The sequence below is a fragment of the Nasonia vitripennis genome (assembly GCF_009193385.2).
Source record: "Nasonia vitripennis strain AsymCx chromosome 3 unlocalized genomic scaffold, Nvit_psr_1.1 chr3_random0012, whole genome shotgun sequence".
Classification (NCBI taxonomy): domain Eukaryota; kingdom Metazoa; phylum Arthropoda; class Insecta; order Hymenoptera; family Pteromalidae; genus Nasonia; species Nasonia vitripennis.
In genome coordinates, this window is record NW_022279632.1 from 93,192 (window position 1) to 112,909 (window position 19,718).

The 19,718-nt window shown below is 39.1% G+C and overlaps 1 protein-coding gene across 4 annotated transcripts in view; it reads left to right on the plus strand.

Annotated features, from left to right (window-relative positions):
* LOC107980680 (glutamate receptor ionotropic, kainate 2) overlaps window positions 1-19,718 on the plus strand; it is a 602,400-nt gene that overhangs the window by 22,828 nt on the left and 559,854 nt on the right. For all 4 annotated transcript variants that reach the window (XR_004227195.2, XM_031927147.1, XM_031927149.1 and 1 more), the window contains one exon: window positions 13,750-13,971. Coding sequence is in view for 3 of the 4 variants with exons in the window: in XM_031927147.1 (XP_031783007.1) it covers window positions 13,750-13,971 (222 nt within the window). In the remaining variant the exon portion in view is untranslated. The remainder of the gene's footprint in view (window positions 1-13,749; window positions 13,972-19,718) is intronic.

The following is a 19,718-nucleotide window of genomic DNA, read 5'->3' on the forward strand; positions in this document are numbered from 1 at the left end:
CCGAATATTGAGAGCGAGAAGATATCATCCTTATCACATAACATTAACACAACAGTTAACTCCAAATGATATGATTTTGCGAGTACGTTTTTGTCGATGGGCAATACGAATGATTCAACAAGATCAAGACTTTTTCAGGCACGTTCTTTTTTCAGATGAATCAACATTCAGAAACACTGGAGAATTGAATAGACATAATTGCCATTATTGGTCAGATGAAAATCCTCATTGGTTCAGGCCCATAGACAATCAACACCGCTAGAGTGTTATGGTCTGGTGTGGAATCATCAATGGCTATTTGATTGGTCCTTATTTCTTTGAAGAGAACGTGAATGGGGTAAACTTTTTGAGATTACTTCGAGACATTTTACCTGAATTACTAGAAAATGTAGATCTAGCCACAAGGCTAAGAATGTGGATCCAATTAGATGGAGCACTACCACATTATGCACGCATTGTTCGTGATTATTTAAACACCCGCTACAATGGCAGGTGGATTGGGCGAGGTGGCCCAGTTGCCTGGCCCCCTCGTTCACCTGATTTAACCCCTCCCGATTTTTACTTATGGGGATATCTTAAGAATGTTGTTTATGCTCAACGGCCAACAACGCGAGATAATATGATCGAACGCATTCGTACAGCTTGTGCAGCAATCCCTCGAGATGTTCTACTTAGAACCATAAGACAATTCAGAGCTCGACTTGATCTTTGCATCCAACAAAACGGCGGTAATTTCGAACAATTAATCAATGGTTAACTCCAGTTAACATTCCATAAAAATACCAAAAAAATAACAAAAAGGGAAAAAACAAAAAAAACAAATAAAAAAAAATACAAAAAAAATAAAACAAAAAATGGGATGCTAAATCCTTTTGACAACCTCCTAGATGGTGCATCCTGGGTTCGGCTGATGTCAAAGGTAATTTCCGCACAAAAGATGATTTGTTTCCAAAATCACATGTTCGAACGTAAAATTTCCCGCTCTTTCCATTTCTGGTACCAAAAGTAGGGGTTTCTATTTGAAAAAATCGACTTGACCTTCAAATGACCTTGAAGGTCATGCTCAATGACATTGTCAAGGTCATCATCAGATAGCCAGGGAAAAATCCTAAAACTTTTACCCGAAACTTTTTTCGCTGGCATGCTTTGCCAACGAGATAATTGAGATTAAAGATTAAAATGACTCACCCTGTATAATCAAAGCATTTATTCATTAACAAATTTTGCACTATTCACCTTACTGTATGGACCGTATGAAGAACTACACAAATATGTCATCGAACCTGGAGCAGATATAGCTGAGTAATATAATGAAATACGGAAAAAAAATTTTACCCTTCCACGAAAACAAAAATTACCTAATGATTCAAACGATGAATTAAAAAGTAAAGAAATATATGTTAAAGCCCATCAACAACAACAGAATAAAATCACACCCCGTTACCAAAATTTATTAGTTAAAAAACAAAAAGGTCCCTCATTAGAGTGTTATATACACGGACAGCCACGTCGTTACGATCTAAGAAGTGCAAACAGATTAAGAAAAACTTCTTCTTTGCAGGAAGAAGATGACGGACATGAAGATAACAGTAATCGCGATAGTTTCAACGATACTGTTAAGAAGCGAGGACATTAATCCCGATTAATCTATTCTTATTGCTAACATAACGACAGCTACTGTAACTCGTGCGTTTTACGACAACTGGATTTACCGTTATGGCGCACCGACAACGATCACCACCGATCAGAGTGCCCAATTTGAATACAGATTGTTTTTCGAACTATTGTCAATCCTTGGAATAAACAGGACTCGTACCTCATCATACCACCCTGCTTCCAACGGCATGGTGGAGCGTCTCCACTGAGACATTAAGACAGCTCTCATGTGCCACGGAAACAGCCAAAAGTGGTTCCGTCTACTTCCAATAGTCATGCTGGGACTGCGCACACGCATTCGTGTAGATACAGACACCAGTCCAGCTGACCTATTATTCGAAAAATCAATGAGAATTCCCGGTGATTTCTCACCTCTCACCAACGAAGAACCAAACGTTTGCACATTCTACAATGAATTTCGCGACTTCATGCATCAACTGAGACTTGTTCCATTAAATCACAAGACGGAGATCAAGCCATTCCTACATCAGGACATGAAAACCTGTTCTCACGTTTGGTTACAAGAAAAAGCAACCAAACTAGCACTGACACGGCCGTACACTGACCCTCACAAGGTCATCTCACGCAATATGGAGAACCAGACCTTAGTCATCAAAGTCAAGGGCAGACAGAAAACAGTGTCTTCGCAACGCGTGAAGTCAGCGTTCATTCTGCAAAAGGATCCTTACGGCGCTAAGGAAAATTCTACACCTGAACTGATCAAGATTCCTCCACCAATAGATGTCAACCGCGTTCAACCAGCACCCAGTACTTTCAAAACTACGCAGCCTCCAACAGATGACAATCAACCTGCACCTCCCACCCCACCTACCGCAGATCCACCGGATCAACCGATTCCTACCCCCACAACATCCGGTGCCCAAACGCGTTAGATTCGTTCTGAACATTCTTTGACGGAAAAAGAACGTTGACTCAGCTCAGTCACGCAAATACGCGAAACGCAACTATTTTGCGGAGGGGGTGCAGTGCCTAATACTACTTTATACTCATTACACTACTTTGTAAATATGTTCAAGATTCCTTATAAATTAAGTCTTGTTACAAACCGTAGCCTTAAGCAAATCTGTCAGATGGAGTCAGTTCATTAGTACAAACATTGTATTATATTGCGTTACACTACAAGAAAATACTTATACAATCATCAGACAGTTGCACAAATGTTGGAGAATTTCAAAAATTTGAGTTGCTTGATGAGTTATAAAATGCATTTCTTATATTCCCATCTTGATTACTTTCCTCTTAATCTACGAGACGTCAGTAAAGAACAGGGAGAACGATTTCATCAAGATATAAGTGTAATGGAGAATCGATACCAAGGAAGATGGAATGTCAACATGATGGCAGAATTTTGCTGGACGCTGAACATTAAAACAAATAACAAAACGACAAAAAGAAACCCATTGCATAGGTCATTTGAAGAAAAAAGAGTTCGTTACAAGAGAAAAAAGGAGTAAAGAAAGACATCGACAGTTACTAAACTAGTGGAAAAAAAATAAGAAAAAAATATAAACGAAAGCAACTTTGCTCTGTACACAAGGATGATATTAAGTGATCAAATCTCTTGATGACTTGAAGACTTTTTACAATTTTTGGTATCTTTTTCCATTTTTGGAAAGTTTTATATAACATTTTTATCGGTTTAAACTGTTTCTTCTCAGTTTGACCTTGAGCTGGCCTTGACCCTAACGTGATGGGGCCATACTAACCCCGGATTCGGATTCAGCGACCAAAAAAACATAAATATATGGTATTTTCATTTTTTAACCGTTTATTCTCAATTTGACCTCGAACTGACCTTGACCCTGACGTGATCGGGTCAAACTGACTCCGGATTCGGATTTAGCGACCAAAAAAACATAAATATATGGCATATCAATTTTTTTGAACCGTTTCTTCTCAGTTTGACCTTGAACTGACCTTGACCCTGACGTGATAGGGCCAAACTGACACCGGATTCGAATTCAGCGACTCGAAAAACATAAGGTTACATGTGTCTGATTTTTTGTACAGACATCTTTTTTTATTTTGTGTGCCGGTGTAATCCATTGTAACACTCAAGTGACTTCAATATATTACTTATCATCACGACAAATAGTGTTCGTATTGTCAACCTAAAAGCACGTCCTTCCTATACTCTGCTCACGAACTCGGCAGGGTTAGACCGGGAAAGAGTCGTGGCACCGTCGTCGCTGTTAGTCGAGAAACCCTGGATGCGGAGAAAGCGCGGCGAGCTTCACTCGTTGTCCCGTTACAATATATATTACGTGGACTGTGGATTTTTATTGATTTACGTAAAAGGAAACTTGTGTAGCATTTGGGCAGGTAAATGACTCTAAACGCAATAACATCGATCTGTAGTTAATAAGAAAATATATTGTCAATTAATATAACAGAATGTTAAATTTAGAACAATATTACTGAATGCGCCTCGCAAGTTTCTCGAAGGTATTTAGTTGTATTTAAATCAAAGATTAAATTTTATCATATAATGACCGAACAAATAATAATTAAATTTATACAAGTTAATTTAGTATGATCAAAAGGAAGTTGATTTTAGAATTGACGTGAATTGAAATAATCTAAGTAAACTGTGTCATGAATTACTCCTCAGCAACAATTGAACAGCCTGTAGTTCGTGGGAGACTATAGTCGACTGTTTGAAAAAGACTAGAACAGAGAGAGAAACAACACTCCAAGTATTACCTTCAATACAATATATACAATATAGTAGTTAGATAGCCAAAGAAATAATGAGAAGAAAAGAAGAATACGCACATGCGTATCTAAAACTCTTGTTTTTCACAAATTGGTGAAAAAAACTAGCACAGCCTTCAAAAAAATATTAAGCAATATTCCATGTAACTGCATATATCGCTCGAATGTAGGTGCACGTACATTTATCTAGAATATAGTATTTATCACATATATGCGGGAATTTGTCGCGTTAGCCGCACTGTCATAAAGATAGCCCACAATACTCTCAGGTACCCTCGGGTATCTTCAATAACCACCAGCTTTTTCGGAAATACAACTAGGCTTTATTGTGCGTCTTGCTAGTTCAAGCGCCAGAAACGTTATGCGGCTCGCAGGCCGCGACATGCGTTCGTTCGTTCTTTCTCTCTCTCGCTCCAACCAACACGGCAAACATCCCCACTCCTGACTTACGCAGGGCTGCCGATAGAGCTTCCCACAACCCCCCCCCCCCCCCGAGATTCTTGCAGAACAACTTGCAAGCTCTGCACCAGAGAGGTTGAGAATCAAGAATCGCATGTACATACATAATGACTTAAAACTAGTAATACAAAAGTATAAAAGTACAAAACGCTGCTTAAAAACTAAATAGCCAAGCTAAGCTTGCGATTTTGTATCGGACGCGAACTTTACTTTTTTGGCAGGATTTGTTTTGAGTACCGGACGAGGGACAGGTGGCTGATTGCCATTCGAACTGTCGTTGGATACTCCTCCTGCATCGACTCAATTTTCGGCAATAAAGAATGCAGGATTTAAAAGTTCTACAGATACGCTACGAGGGGGACCATTGACGTCGATTTTGAATTCACGATCGCATTCGACAGACAGTACCTTGTATGGGCCTGCGTACGGTCTTGTTGGCCATGTTTAGCATGTGAACAAGGGTACATTTATTAAGCTCTTTAAAATAGAAAATGCGTTTTTTGTAGTGATGCGCGACTGGTATGGGACGAACTAGGCGCATGTGATCACGGAACTCTTCTACAAAGATTTGCGGATCGGGCGTAATGTCTCCTGGAATGAAGAATTCGCCAAGTAACCGTAGCGTGGTACCGTACAATTCGTCCAGAGAAGCATCGGTATCGGCTCTCACATGGCAACGCAAACCTAACAGTACAGTGGAGAGAGTTCTAAGCCAGTCGTCATCCTTGTGACACATAAACGCAGCTTTTAACGTGCGATGCCACCGTTCAATTATGCCGTTAGTGGCCGGGTGGTACGCAGTGATGCGGATGCGCTCACAACCAATCAAGGATAATAAGGCAGTGAAGAGTCTCGACTTAAATTGGGCTTCTTGATCCGAGGTGATAACCTTGGGTGCGCCAAAGCGCGACAAGAATGTATCAAAAAACGCGCAAGCTACAGTCTGGGCTGAGGTTTCCTGAAGAAGAACAGCTTCGACGCACCTAGAGAAGCGATCGATCATGGTTAGCAAGTATTGGTAACCGTCACGCACCAATGAAGGCCCTTCGATATCGATATGAACGTGATCAAAACGACTGTCTGAAGCTACAAAGTGCTCAGGGAATGTTTTGACATACCTGAAGATTTCGAACTGCTGTCAGGCAAGACAATTTTTGCACCAAACAGCAATGTCGCGATGCATGTTTGGCCACACGTATCGTTGACGAACAAGACGATCGGTGATCTTGGGACCAGGGTGAGCGGTGTTGTGAATGAAGTCAAATACTGATTTACGCAAAGACTTCGGTATGTACAGACGCAAGCTTTCGCCAGACAATTCACAGTATAAGACTGTGTGCTCGGGACCAAGCTGAATACGCTTAAGAGTAAAAGGATAGTTCGGTGACTCACGAATCTCTTTCAGCTGTTTATCCGCTTCCTGTTTGGCCAGGTCGAATTCTAGGGGAAAGCGAACGGATCCAATTCTAGAGAGAGCGTCCGCCACCACGTTGTCCGAACCTTTGACGTGTTCTATACGGGTAGTAAATTGAGAAAGGTATCCTAGCTGATGCAAACGACGCGGAGGAGCTTTCTCGTTGTTTTGCACAAAGGCGTAAATGAGTGGCTTGTGATCGGTGACAATCGCGACGTCACAGCCCTCAACAATGTAAGAAAAATACTTCATTGCTTCGAATATTGCAGTAAGTTCCCTGTCATAGGTACTGTACAACTGCTGAGCTGGAGTAAACTTTTGCGATAAGAAGGCTAAAGGTTCCCATTCGTTCAAGAGTGATTTCTGTGCTAAAACAGCACCTATCGCTACGTCAGAAGCATCTGTAACGAGGCAAATTTCTGCGCCACAGCGAGGATGTACAAGCATGAAAGCATTGGCAAAATCAGATTTGATCTGCTTAAATGCTTTGCTGGTTTCCGCAGTCCATTCAATTGGACGCTTGTCATTTTTACGAGAATCGCAAAAATACGCGTTTAGAGGAACTTGGGCCTCTGCAGCGTGAGGGAGGTTGCGATGATAAAAGATCACCATGCCAAGTAAACGACGCAACTCCACTACAATGCAGGGTTTGGGAAAGTTTAACACCGCTTTGACCTTCTCCTGAGTTGGGCGAATGCCTTGCGAGTTGATTGAATATCCTAAAATTACTCAACAGCAAAGTTACACTTATTCACATCAATACACAAACAGAATTTGTTGAAATGCTTAAAAACTAAACGCAAGTGATCGAAGTGCTCTTCTAAGGATTCTGAGGCAATCAAAATATCATCAATGTAGATGAATACAAATTTTCAAATCTCCTAATGCTCTATTAATGTACCTTTGGAAGGTTTGGCTGGCATTGCGCAAACCAAATGTCATGTACATGAATTAAAATAAACCAAAGGGCGTAATTATCGCAGTTATTTTAATCTCTTCGGGTGCGATAGGAATCTGATTAAAAACTTTTTAGAGATCTAACGAGGAAAAAAATTTTGTTTATGCAGTTAACTGGTACAGTCATACAAGTGCACTGAAGGGTATTTGTCAGGAACAGTCTGTGCGTTTAAAGCATGATTGAGCGTCGGAGATGACGTAGATGAGAGTCCCACTCTCTCGAGAAAAAGAAACAACCCAAACATAGGGATTGAAGTGCTATATAATGCTAACTGAATCCAAAATTTGAACTTGATTAATGTCTCCAGTTACCACGTCTCGTAGAAAAACGAATTTTTTCAGTTATAGATGTTTTTCTCAGGATCTGCCCCATGAAACGACTTAAAATTAAAGTGAAGTATAGTCCTAATAACTTTCAATAATCATGATGTTTTTAGAAAGATTTAAAATTTAGTTTTCGAATTAAAACAATTTCAAAAATTAGCGCTTTATGGTGTGTAATAAAAAAACGACGAACGATAATATAAATTTTCCGCATTAAAAAGATAGGTAATTTTATTTCCTTTCAGGTACATTTTAAGCAATTAACTTTCATAAACTTTTCTAATAACTTTATTAGAAAAAACTGAAATCTCAAAACTAAAAAATTGAAATAAAATAACAGGTCTAAAAAATGTAAAACCGGACTGTTATCTTGCTATGTACTAGTAAAAACAAAAAAAATGAGACTTGACGGATTAAAATCCACTGAGTAGAAGCTCAGCTAGAGGCGATACGAACAAACAAATGCCTTAAAACATATTTCCTACATGTTTTCACACAAACTCCAAAAATTAATATTACAAGGCTTCCTTAGGAAGGAAGCAATAATGGAGTTTCCTCTTAATTTTATGGAATTAACATCATTATATTAACAAAATTTACCTTTCTGAGATGTGTTAATCAGGTTCCCAATACTAATATCGTTTAACATCTCACTATCTTTGGCAACACTTTGACTGACCTAAGCTGCTGCTGCTACCAAACAACCTAAAAAATGAACACAAACATTTTAGCATTCTAAAATCTGTTAAACAATAAGTGAGAATCTCCCCTATAACACTTCGAGTGGCTCACTTATCATTATTGACGTTAGCAGAATAAAGAGTTAATATTTACCCTCAACATTTCCTTGAAAACGTAAGAAAAGTGTTCCAGTACCATCTATTAATTTAATAAATAAAAGGTTATACAATTTGAACAAATAATAATTTAAAATTCAAAAAATGAAGTGACGGTGAATATTATTACCTTCAGAATCAATGACAGATTTCATCATCACTATAATCTAAAACTAACGTCGATTAAGGAGTATATCTTGCATTAAAAATATTGATTCTAGCCTATATCTATAATGAGATTAGGTTATAACATACCTTGATTTGTTTTACTTTTTTTCCATAAATACTTTCTTAATCTTCAGTTGTATCATGGGAGGAATCTGCAAAATGTTCTATAACACTTCTTCTTTTCACTTCTTCTAAGATTGACTTCTTTTGGACAACGTTTTCTTTTTTATTCGGCCATCCTTTTTGTTAGTCTATAATTTGAGTTATATTACATTAATTACACTAAACATTAACTTTGAACGAAAATTATTATCTGTACTAGAATTTGTATACCTTTACAAATGTTGTTTTCTTCGCATGAGTAATCTTATCGTCAATGTCAGATGATTTTATCATAGTTGAGAATTGCTGTTTTGTATGAAAAAAATAAATTAAGTATTTACCTGCCAAAAACATAATAAAGCATTCTTGACTCAGAATGTGCATGTTTTTTCTGGCAACGTGTATATTTTGCATAATAAATTTTTTTCCTATCAAAATCGTTGACGTCATATAGTTATTATTTTGGCCATCAAAGCGATCCTTAGCCTAAATAATTTTCTTATTGTTAGTCACAAATTTTTGTGGTTCATCACGAAAACATATTCGAGTGTATAGAGGTGACGTCATGTTAAGCAACGATTTGGTTTTGAAGCTTATGAATGAAAAGTATCTTACACTAACAATATGCGATTAAATAACTGTGACTGCAAAGGGAAACCTCACTTGGTTCGGGCTATCGCAACTCGCAACGTTTGACTATACTATACTATATATTTATGCTTTCCTCGCGCGGTTGAGGTACATGTATATCAAGGGGCGCGACAGCGCCGCGCTGGCAAGAAAAAGTACGATTTGTCGACGGCGCAACCCTATATACTTTGAAATTCGATTTTCTTAACCTTAAATAAAATCTCGAGAGCATTTAAAACATTACTATTGCGCGTATATGGAATCTGTTGGTATCTAGTTCAATATATTAACCTAATCTTTCACGATTAAAAAGATTCATCCAAAAATATTAAGTTATTAACTTAATATTGCAAGTTGAAAATTTGCTCGGTATATTTCTTTTCGTTCAGAGTTTCCATCCTCTCCCAATTTTTTTCGTCTCCTCCGGTCACGTGACTTCCGGTGAGTATTATATTAGGTATTATACACCAGTGGTTAAAGTGGTTCATCTACTTTACCGACATTCGTCTGCTACTCGGCGACACACGTGATTATATGCATATAATAATGCTATACGATTATATGCGCTATGCGATCAATGTCTAAAGCAATAGTAGCTTATTGTCTATCGAATAGATCAAGATTTCATGAAATGCGATAGCAAGGTGGATATGCTTTGTAAAATATGTGGAATCTCCCAAAAGAACTTTTTTCAAAAGTGAAAACCTTGGCAAAAAAAGACTAATAAACGTAGTGAAATCTCTAAATATTAAAATGTCAAGTAAATTTTTTTTGCTATACGCATTAAGATATAAAATTAAAGTTAAAATTAGTTTTCCCAAAAAATGATATCTTAATGCGTATATAAAAAAAAATTTACTTGACATTTTAATATTTAGAGATTTCACTACGTTTATTAGTCTTTTTTTTGCAAAGGTTTTCACTTTTGAAAAAAGTGTTTTTGGGAGATCGTATATATGATCAAAGCTGTAGCCTGTAGCACGCTTTAAGTCGTGGAGACTAGGGAAGGGGAACGGAAAAACAAAACGGGACTGTGAGGACCGAACCACCTGGCGCCGTGCGCTTCTCACTTCGCAATGCACGTTTGCTGCATCATCTGAGGAAGATATACGAGGTCTGCAAATAACTTTAAAAATTGTTAATGAATTAGTACCATGTCTATACGAATATTTACACGTTTTCCATATAAGGATAAGGATGATGACAAATTAACAAATTATTTGAGAAAGAAATTGAGACGTTACATGAAAAATGAAAAGCTCGTGATCGTAAGTTAATATTTTTTTTATTTTTAATAATGTGTTTCAGCATCATCATCTTTTCTTTTTTGTAAATGTAGCTTGACTTAAAATAAATTTTGACTAGTACACTTAAATTTTTCATACATTATTCCAGTATAATTACCCAAGTAGAAAATTGAGCAGTGAAACTGGCGAGAAGACAAGTGACTGGCCAGTGCCAACTGGCCAGTTCAAAGCATGGTGACTGCTTAGGCACTGGCCAAGCACTACAAAGATTCCGAATTATTTGAAAAGTAAACAACAAGATACTTAACCCCGAAAAATACGTACATACGTATATGCTGTTTTGTGAATTATCTTTATATATTCATATTTGATTGAGACAAAGAAGTGTGAAGGTGGATTTTACACAGTGCGTCAACAAGAATTAGAAGTTAAAGAAGTACATTTCATACATCAAGTTTCATAACCTACAAAAATGTGTGTTCATGGAATCCTTTTTTCGTGAGGGTTAAAATGCAAATATTTGGGTTAAAACATGGTATACAAAAAGAAAGTGACCGTTGGAGGAAATTGTTTCTCAATGTCCATCATTGACTAAAAATTTAAAGCTTAGTGATAAATTATTTCAATAAATGTTTGCTCATAGAAATAAATTGCGTCACTTGAATACGCGCCAAAAAAATCATAAAACTCGATTTTATAAATTATTTTGATGTTTGCTACTTCTGTGATTTTTTAAGGAATACTCCAAGCAATTTATAAGCTTTGCCACAGGCTTTAAATATGAATTTTAATCATTTTAGCACAAATTTATGGATATCTTCATTTTTTGCCAAAGATATAGTGTCTTTACTTTCACCTACATTAAGGTTTCAATGCCCTCTCGATGGATTTCCACCTTGCCGTGTGACCGATGGTCCGGTGAGGGGGCTCCTCTTGTTGATTGTGCGGCGTATCTCAGACCCAGACCCGGCGAGAAAGAGTAAATGTTTTTGGCTGTGTCTGATTCCCTGTAAAACGGGCTCTCAAATGTATGTGGATCTCCGTATAAAGGGCTCTTACTCGAGTGCGGGATCCTCCTAAAAAGGGCTCTCCCTTGCTTTGGACTCTCAACGGGTTTGGGGGCGGGACTCACTCAATTCTCCTCGTTTCAGGGGGAGGAGAGCGAAAACTGGCTGACAGACCAACTAGAGGCTAGGAGCGATCCCCCAACCAGGCCAAGGCGGTAGTGCTGGTTGGGAAACACAACCCATGAACACACATGTTACACCTCAACAATCACACACTGCAGACCCCAAAGCTGCCCCCGAGCACGTATGTCCACCAGAGTTACTCGAGAAAGGCTGACTGCGTCGATCTGAGGATACCGTAGGAAAACTAGGTTGTCTGGCGCTCCTAGGCCGTCGGATAGTACAGGGGCCCGGGTCAGCCTATCCAGCATGACCTGGCTGCCCTATTAGCCCACAAAAAATCACGCCTGACCTAACAGTGCTGGTTGGTGACCAGATAGGTCCATGTTGGGTCTGGGTGGGGGATGGGCATGCTGAGGTCACGGGCGTCGGGGTTGGCTTCTCCGCGGTGAGTGGCTTCTAGGGGGCGTACTGGTCCGGGATGCGGAGGTGGGGCTTGGTCCACACACACTAACACACCCGTAAAATATACAAATGAAAATGGAAGAGAATGAAATACAGGAAACTGTTGCAAATGTGCCAGAAACAAAGGAGCTCCCCAGCTCAAACCAAGTACCTACGGACAGTATTTTGAAAGACCAGGCGGCTGTCGTCAAGACGGCAAATACCGGTGTAAGTTCCCAGGGGAGTCACCGGGCGGCTGCGGGGTCCCCCCCCCAGCGGCAAATACCGGTGCCTCCTCTGGAACAGAATATAGTAAGTAACTCGCATAAGTACTCGTAATAAGCAGCTCGCAACTGAGCGACAAATGGACCAATGCCAATGGGCTAAGACAGGCTAGGGCTTTGATGGGCAGCAGCCCACCTGAGGAGCGGCTGCGGACCATTAGGAGCCTAAGCAGGAATAGGTTGAGGCTGGCCGTTAGCTGCCTGACGAGACATTGGAGAGTAGGATACCACCTGTGTAACCTGGAACCAAGGGACTCTGGGAGCTGCAGGTGGTGCGAGCACGAAACGGAGACCACCTTCCACCTGCTGTGTAAATGCCCAGCTTTCGCAGGGACAAGACAGAGGGTGTGGGGGGTTTCCATGTTGGGGTTAGAGGAACTAAGGTTAAAAAGTTTAGCATCAATTTGCCGAGTTGCCGAAGCTATTAACAAGGGCTTATAAAGTTATTACTTATGGTACAGGAGGCACAGCACAATGGGCTTCGCCTGATTGCTCGACTGGCACGTTCCCGTGCAGGGGCCGCCGCAGTTTACCTCTACCCAACAGACTAAGACTAAGACTAAGGTTTAAATGGCTTATAAGATAGGTATATATATATATATATATATATATATATATATATATATATATATATATATATATATATATATATATATATATATACACATATATATATATATATATATATATATATATATATATATATATATATATATATATATATATATATATATATATATATATATATATATATATATATATATATATATGAAGAGCTATGAACATTTACTGCCCTGTGTCGTAATTTTGACGACAGGTTGAGAAAGAGAGAGCAAATTGAATATAATTGATGATTTAAGTATAGGTCAGGTCCAGGATACAAGGTAGTGGAGTTTAATCAAAATAATAAGATTTTGTTGTATGTTTAAATAGTAACTGAAATATATTCAATGAATCGTTTTAATGTAGAATATTGCGTAAATTGCAATATTCTTTTTAACAAAAAATTGTATAAATCCGCTTTTGATTTTTACAATAGTTTTATTGGGTACGCGTTATTTTGCGTTATCGCTAACAAATTAAAGTGCGTTTTATAGATGTCGTATATAATCCATATAGTTATATATCCATAATATAATCCATAATTTAATTTTTGTAAATAATCGTTTTCTATGCAGAACTAAATATATGAATCAAATGGATTCTTTTTTATGAAAATTTCTTTATCATTATAATAAATTTATAAAAATAACATTTAAAAAAATCAACTTTAAGAGAAAAGTCAATGACGCTTGTTTTATTCTGTACGATTTCAAGTTTACCTAGCATTTTTTAGCGTTCTTAAGCATCTGGAATTATTTTCAGGTTGAAATGACCGGACTGACTGGCTCAATAAAGTTTGATAATCAAGGCTTCCGTTCTGATTTCATTTTAGATATTATCGAGTTAAATACAAAAGATGGATTACAAAAAATTGGGCGCTGGAATAGCACACGAGGAATAAATTTTACTAGAAGTTACGGTGAAATATATACTCAAATAGTTGACAATTTGCACAATAAAACTTTTATTGTAACTACAATTTTGGTAAGTTGTACAAGAATCTGTTAATATTTTAATTATTTAATATATGCAATATGCTAGTAGTTAATTAAATATTGTTACTTTCTAATTCTTTGAGAATTTCCATTTTTAATTTAATATTTAATTTTCAATTTTGGAATCATGTTTTTTAATTTGAAGTAAAGATTTTAAGTGACTAACTTATATGAGATTTTGTAGATGTATATCAGAGATCACTCTAATATATACATCTTTTTGCTTCCTTTTTAACAAAGTTTTTTAATCGTATTTTTTTAAGTTTGAAAAGAATAGTACATTGTCTAACTAGGGGCAAAATGGGCTTTTCCAAGCAAGGGTGCTTATGGCGACTTTTACTTGTGTTCGAAAAATTATTCGAGTTTAGAAAAGCACATTTGTCACTTGTTGTATGCCGTATTTTGTATAAAAAGTGTATATTTTGTATAAGAAAGATCATTTTTTGTTGCCTATGAAATGTTTTTGACAATTTAAAGTGTTAGTGAGAAAATGAAGCAAAAAATAAAAAAAAAAGTGAAGCGAAAATAGCCATTTCACTAATAAGGGGTGAAAATGACAATTTTCAGTCCTCTATCTTCATTTTTTAGTTTTCTAAAGTGGAGAAAAATAGTCATTTACTTCCTTAGGGGCAAAAACGACTATTTTTGCTCCACTTTATAGGCTTTGAAAATGATCTTTTTTATGCATATGTTATAAAAACATGTTTGAAATATGTTTTGATGTATATGTAGGGCGTGATATTTTCGCTCACTTGGCAGTATGTGTCTTTTTTCTTCGAGGAGGTTTCGTCACGGGTTGAGGATAATAGTATATTACATAACTAGGAGTGAGTTGGCTTTTTCAAGCGAACACATGTAGGAGTCAAGTTTAATTGAGCACGAGTGGGAATCGAGGGCGCCGCAAGCGCCGGAAACGGATACGAGTGTGCAATCATCATCCGAATCTAAAAATGCCAAATCGCTTCTTGTTGTGTACTGTGCTTTTTATAATCAGTGCAAATCTACTCCTAACATTACCAAACGCGTAAAAATAGCTACGCCGAAATTCAAAGGCCTAGCAAGCGAAAGACCCATGAAGTTCCTATCAGAACTAGACAATTATATAAAGTTGGTCAAACCGGAAGACCACGAGTTGAAATACGTAATATCTCAAGCCTTGGAGAGCGACGCGCATAACTGGTGGTATCTGCTTCAAGCAGAGGTGGATAGTTTCGAGACATTTTTAACGCGCTTCCGGGAACGCTACTGGAATGATCAAATTCAAAGAACGTATGGTCGTAAAGTAGAATTTGGAGAGTACAGCCTTGGGCCTCGAAGCCATGTCAGCTATGCCACTTATATGTTCGGTCTAGCCTGCGAGCTAGAACTAAATCTAGAAGAGCACGAGCTTGTGAAAAAGATCGCGGAGCACTTTGACCGAGACATACGGCGCACGGTAACTGGGAAAGAGATAAAATCGGTCAACAAATTTCTCGAGATATTTGCCGACTCGATGACACACATCGAGATCGAGCCAACGCGCAAAATAATTAGAACGCGCAAAACAAACAAAATAACCAGAATCATAAAACCACCTACCCACCCGCGGGTAATAACGAGTCAAAAAACAGTCAGCCTAATAAGCCAACAGGCAACAACCCCGTTCAGAAAAAGACATGGACTGGACATGGCGTGAACATTACGCAGACAGCAGTCGACACATCCAACAAGGGATCAGGATCACAAAACAAGGGTGGTAGCAAAAAACAAGGAAATAATAAACCCTCTTAAAAAGATGCCTATGACATCGACGTCTTGGATTGTTTTCAAGACACAAATAAACAAAATTCGGGAAACATGCAGTAGCTGCGTCCAATGCGGATGCACTTCCTTCTCTAGGGAAGAACGATGCAGCTGCTCAAATCGCGTCCATCATGGAAAACCCGCGCAACGAACTATTGCACGACATAAACCCGGACGGTCGCGAAGTGGAAGTTGACGCACTCGTAGGCACAGGAAGCGAGGTAACGGCCATCTCCGAAGAATTTTATCATCAAAATCACGAAGCTGTTAAGCTTTGTCCAACATTATCTATCTGCGGTAAAGTCATAAAAGGCGCTACGGGTAGCAAATCGGCTCGGCTTAAAATACAATTGCGTTTAAATACGAAATTCGAAAAACTGTCTGACAAAATCATATTCTTAGTCATACCAAAGCTAGTCAAGCTTTGTATAATCGGGTTCGACACAATCAAATCATTAAAAATGTTAATTGACACGGTACACGAACAAATTCTCTTTTCGGTAAAAAACGACGACGGGGTAATAACGTACGTAGACAAAAAAATGCCGTAACGAATTCACGTCGCTAACAATTCAAGACGCCGTTGGATACACCGAAAAAGGGTACCACACGGATCTCAATAATCTTTACGAAGATTATGAAAATAATTATGAAAACCCATACGAACTCACAATCGAGGAGATCGACGGGAACGTAAATTCTTGTGAAAACCTCAACGAGGCACAAATAAATATATTAAAAAATCTAATTATCAAAAAAAAGAAGTATTTGAAAAGAAACCCGGACTTTTAACTACATATGAGCACGATTATTACAGACAACAGACCTTGGTTTTGCCGACCACACCCAATACCCATCGCTGACAGACAAGACGCACTAGATGAGTTTGACAGGATGTGAAAGTTAAACATAATAAGACGCTCAAATAGCGTATATATAAACCCGATACAGATCGTAAGGAAACGAGACGGATCGGTAAGGCCGTGCCTAAACGCACAAAAATTAAACATGGTTCTCCAAAATAATTACGAGGGAATTACGATTCCCGGTATCGACGAGGTACTACAACGATGCGCTGATAGGCCAATAACAAGCGAAACAGATTTCACGGCTAGTTACTGGCAAATCAGACTAGAAGAAAATTCTCGAAAATACACCGCGTTCAAAGTCGATAGTTACGTCTACGAATTTAACGTTGTACACCGTTCGGTATTAAAACAAGTGGGTCCGCGTTAATTCGAAGGCTGGCGGAAGCCACGTGGGATTTCAATGAATTTCTAGTACTATTTGTAGATGATCTAATGATCAAATCGCGTACGTTCGAAGAACACATCAAACATCTCAATAAATTATATAAAAGGCTAATCGAACACAATTTACGATTAAATTTCAAAAAATCTAAATTTTTCTGTGAAGAGATTTTCTTGGGCATTATATTTCTGCAAAAGGAATAGACCGGATCCGGAGAAAATACGTACAATTCGTAATTTCAAAAGACCGAAAAATTTAAAACAGCTACAAAGCTTCATTGGATTCATAAATTTCTATTCAAAATTTACAAAACACTTTGCTGAAGGTCTAATAGCATTATTAAATCTAATGAGAAAAAATGTGCTATTTCATTGGACAACTGAACATCAAGAAGCGTTCGAAAAAATAAAAACGCTTTTTGATGATAACATAATTTTAAAATATTCTGATCCAAAAAAGCCGTACATACTGACGACAGATGCTACGACATTTCCTAAGAACTTGCAAGTTGAAGCCTGTACTGTAAGGCACTTTCGCGCCGTTGCGAGAGTCCGCGCGGAGCGGCACGGGCGCGAGCGCTCGAGTTCCCCCTCTCCGCGACGGCTTCGGCGCTGCTTCGCGCGCGCGGTTAAAAGGAGCGGCAGCTCGCGCGGAGCGACACTCGCTCTCCGGCGACCGAACGGTCTGGACGGCAGCAGCCCCGGACACACTCCCAGAGTCTGAAAGGCCGATAAGCCCCGGACTCACTTTGTGTGTTAACGGGTCTGGAAGGCCGATAGGCCCCGGACTCACCTCGTGCGCTAACGAGTCTGAAAGGCCGATAGGCCCCGGACTCACCTCGTGCGCTAACGAGTCTGGAAGGCTTTAGCCCCGGACTTCGTTACCAAGAGGCGCATCTGGCGGCTTATAGCCCCGGATACGAACCCAACAACCACTAGCTCGCCAACTTACGACGCGTTTAGGCCCTACAAATTTCAATAAAGAAAAAAAAACTTTGAAAACTTTGAAAACGACGAAAAACAGTCATGCCTGCCAGAACACGGAAGCCCCAACATCGCTCGGAGGTGCAGCGCTTTAAGCGGAATCATCGTAGGACAAGGCAGCAACGTAGACGGGCGCGTGCGTGATCGCACACTCGTCTTCGTGCCCGTAACATCGCACGACGCAACCCACGAAGACTTGCCTACCGTACAAGTCCGCAGCAAGGTCGTGGTGGTAGATCCTGTCAAGGCCTCACCTTCGGTCGAGCTACCACCCGAAATTATTGGTTTTGAGGAGCCAAGGCCAACATCTCCGCTACCGACGCCTGAGGAAGTCTTTAAGACGATCCCGGACGTCGAAACGGGGTGCATAACCTTGTGCGCTTCCCCCGACGAGGACGAATCTGAGGAACCAGAGCCGATAGGGATAATGCGTACGCAAACCCGGCCCAATATCATCGTGCCTCCCACTCGAGCACCTTTAGCGGAGACACCTCGAATTGCTCGTTTTAAAAAGCCGCGATCGAACAACACGCCGCAGAGGGACCCGCGTATCATCAACCAGGCCAAGAGGAGGGTGCTCCTTGTTTCCCCGGACACTAAGCTAAAAATCATCCAGGCGCACGAGCTGCCTGCGCCCCCAATAAAGAGAAAGCGCTAAAACTACCCTTCGATTAAAACAATCAGCCCTTTTCAGGGCTACCAACAAATAACGTAGAAAAACTTCTCGTTTTTTCCTCCTACCGATCGTCTAACTCGTATCAAAGTTCAATAACCAACGACTACAAAGATGGAACCTCGCGATCCAAGACTTTAATTTAAATCCAATACACATTCCAGGAAAACAAAACGCAGTAGCGGACTACCTTAACCACATGGACGAAAGCGAAGAAAGTAAGGCAGAAAGCCAATCTGAAATCATAATTTCCGCTATCTTCCAGCAAAAACCAAGCCGCGAACTCATAATATCTGTAAAAACATAGAAAAGAGCCAGAGGCGGGATCCTCAAACGCGTACACTAATCGACGAGCTTGTAGAAAACAACGAAAAAACTTGTAAGCGTTACGAACTTATAGATCATGTGTAATATAAAAAAGCAAAAGAGCGATCAAAAATTGTAATACCGACTAGCGTATTAAGAGACTTTATAAACGAGGTACACAAAAAATACGGCCACATAGGGGGGCAAAAATTAAATAAAATGCTATGCGAGCATTTCTACGCATCAGGCTTACGCAGAAAGATAGCGAAAATTCTAAAAACATGTGACAGTTGCCAACGAACTAAACACTTAACTAAAAAATATACGGAAATGTCACAACCTATCCTTACACGAAAGCCCGGTGAATTACTGTCAATAGACTTTTACATATAAAATACTTATTAACAAGCATAGATGTCTTCAGTAAATACGTTGTGTCTTACCCTCTACGACGAGCAACAGCTCACGCGGTAATTAAAAAACTGACAGAGGATTATATACCGACGTACGAAGTAATTTGTAAACGCGTTAAAAAACGAAAACATTAAACTTTTATATTGTTACGGGAGAATTTGGATAATTCTCCCTCAAAAATATTATTTATTTATTCTAACGAGTTTGGTGGGGACGGACAACTATAGTTATCGAGCAAATGCATAAATGGTCAAGTTATACGATTTGCTCCCACGATCGACTCTTTTATTCTCTCCTTTTATTATGTTATTTACGTCATCCTGTTTA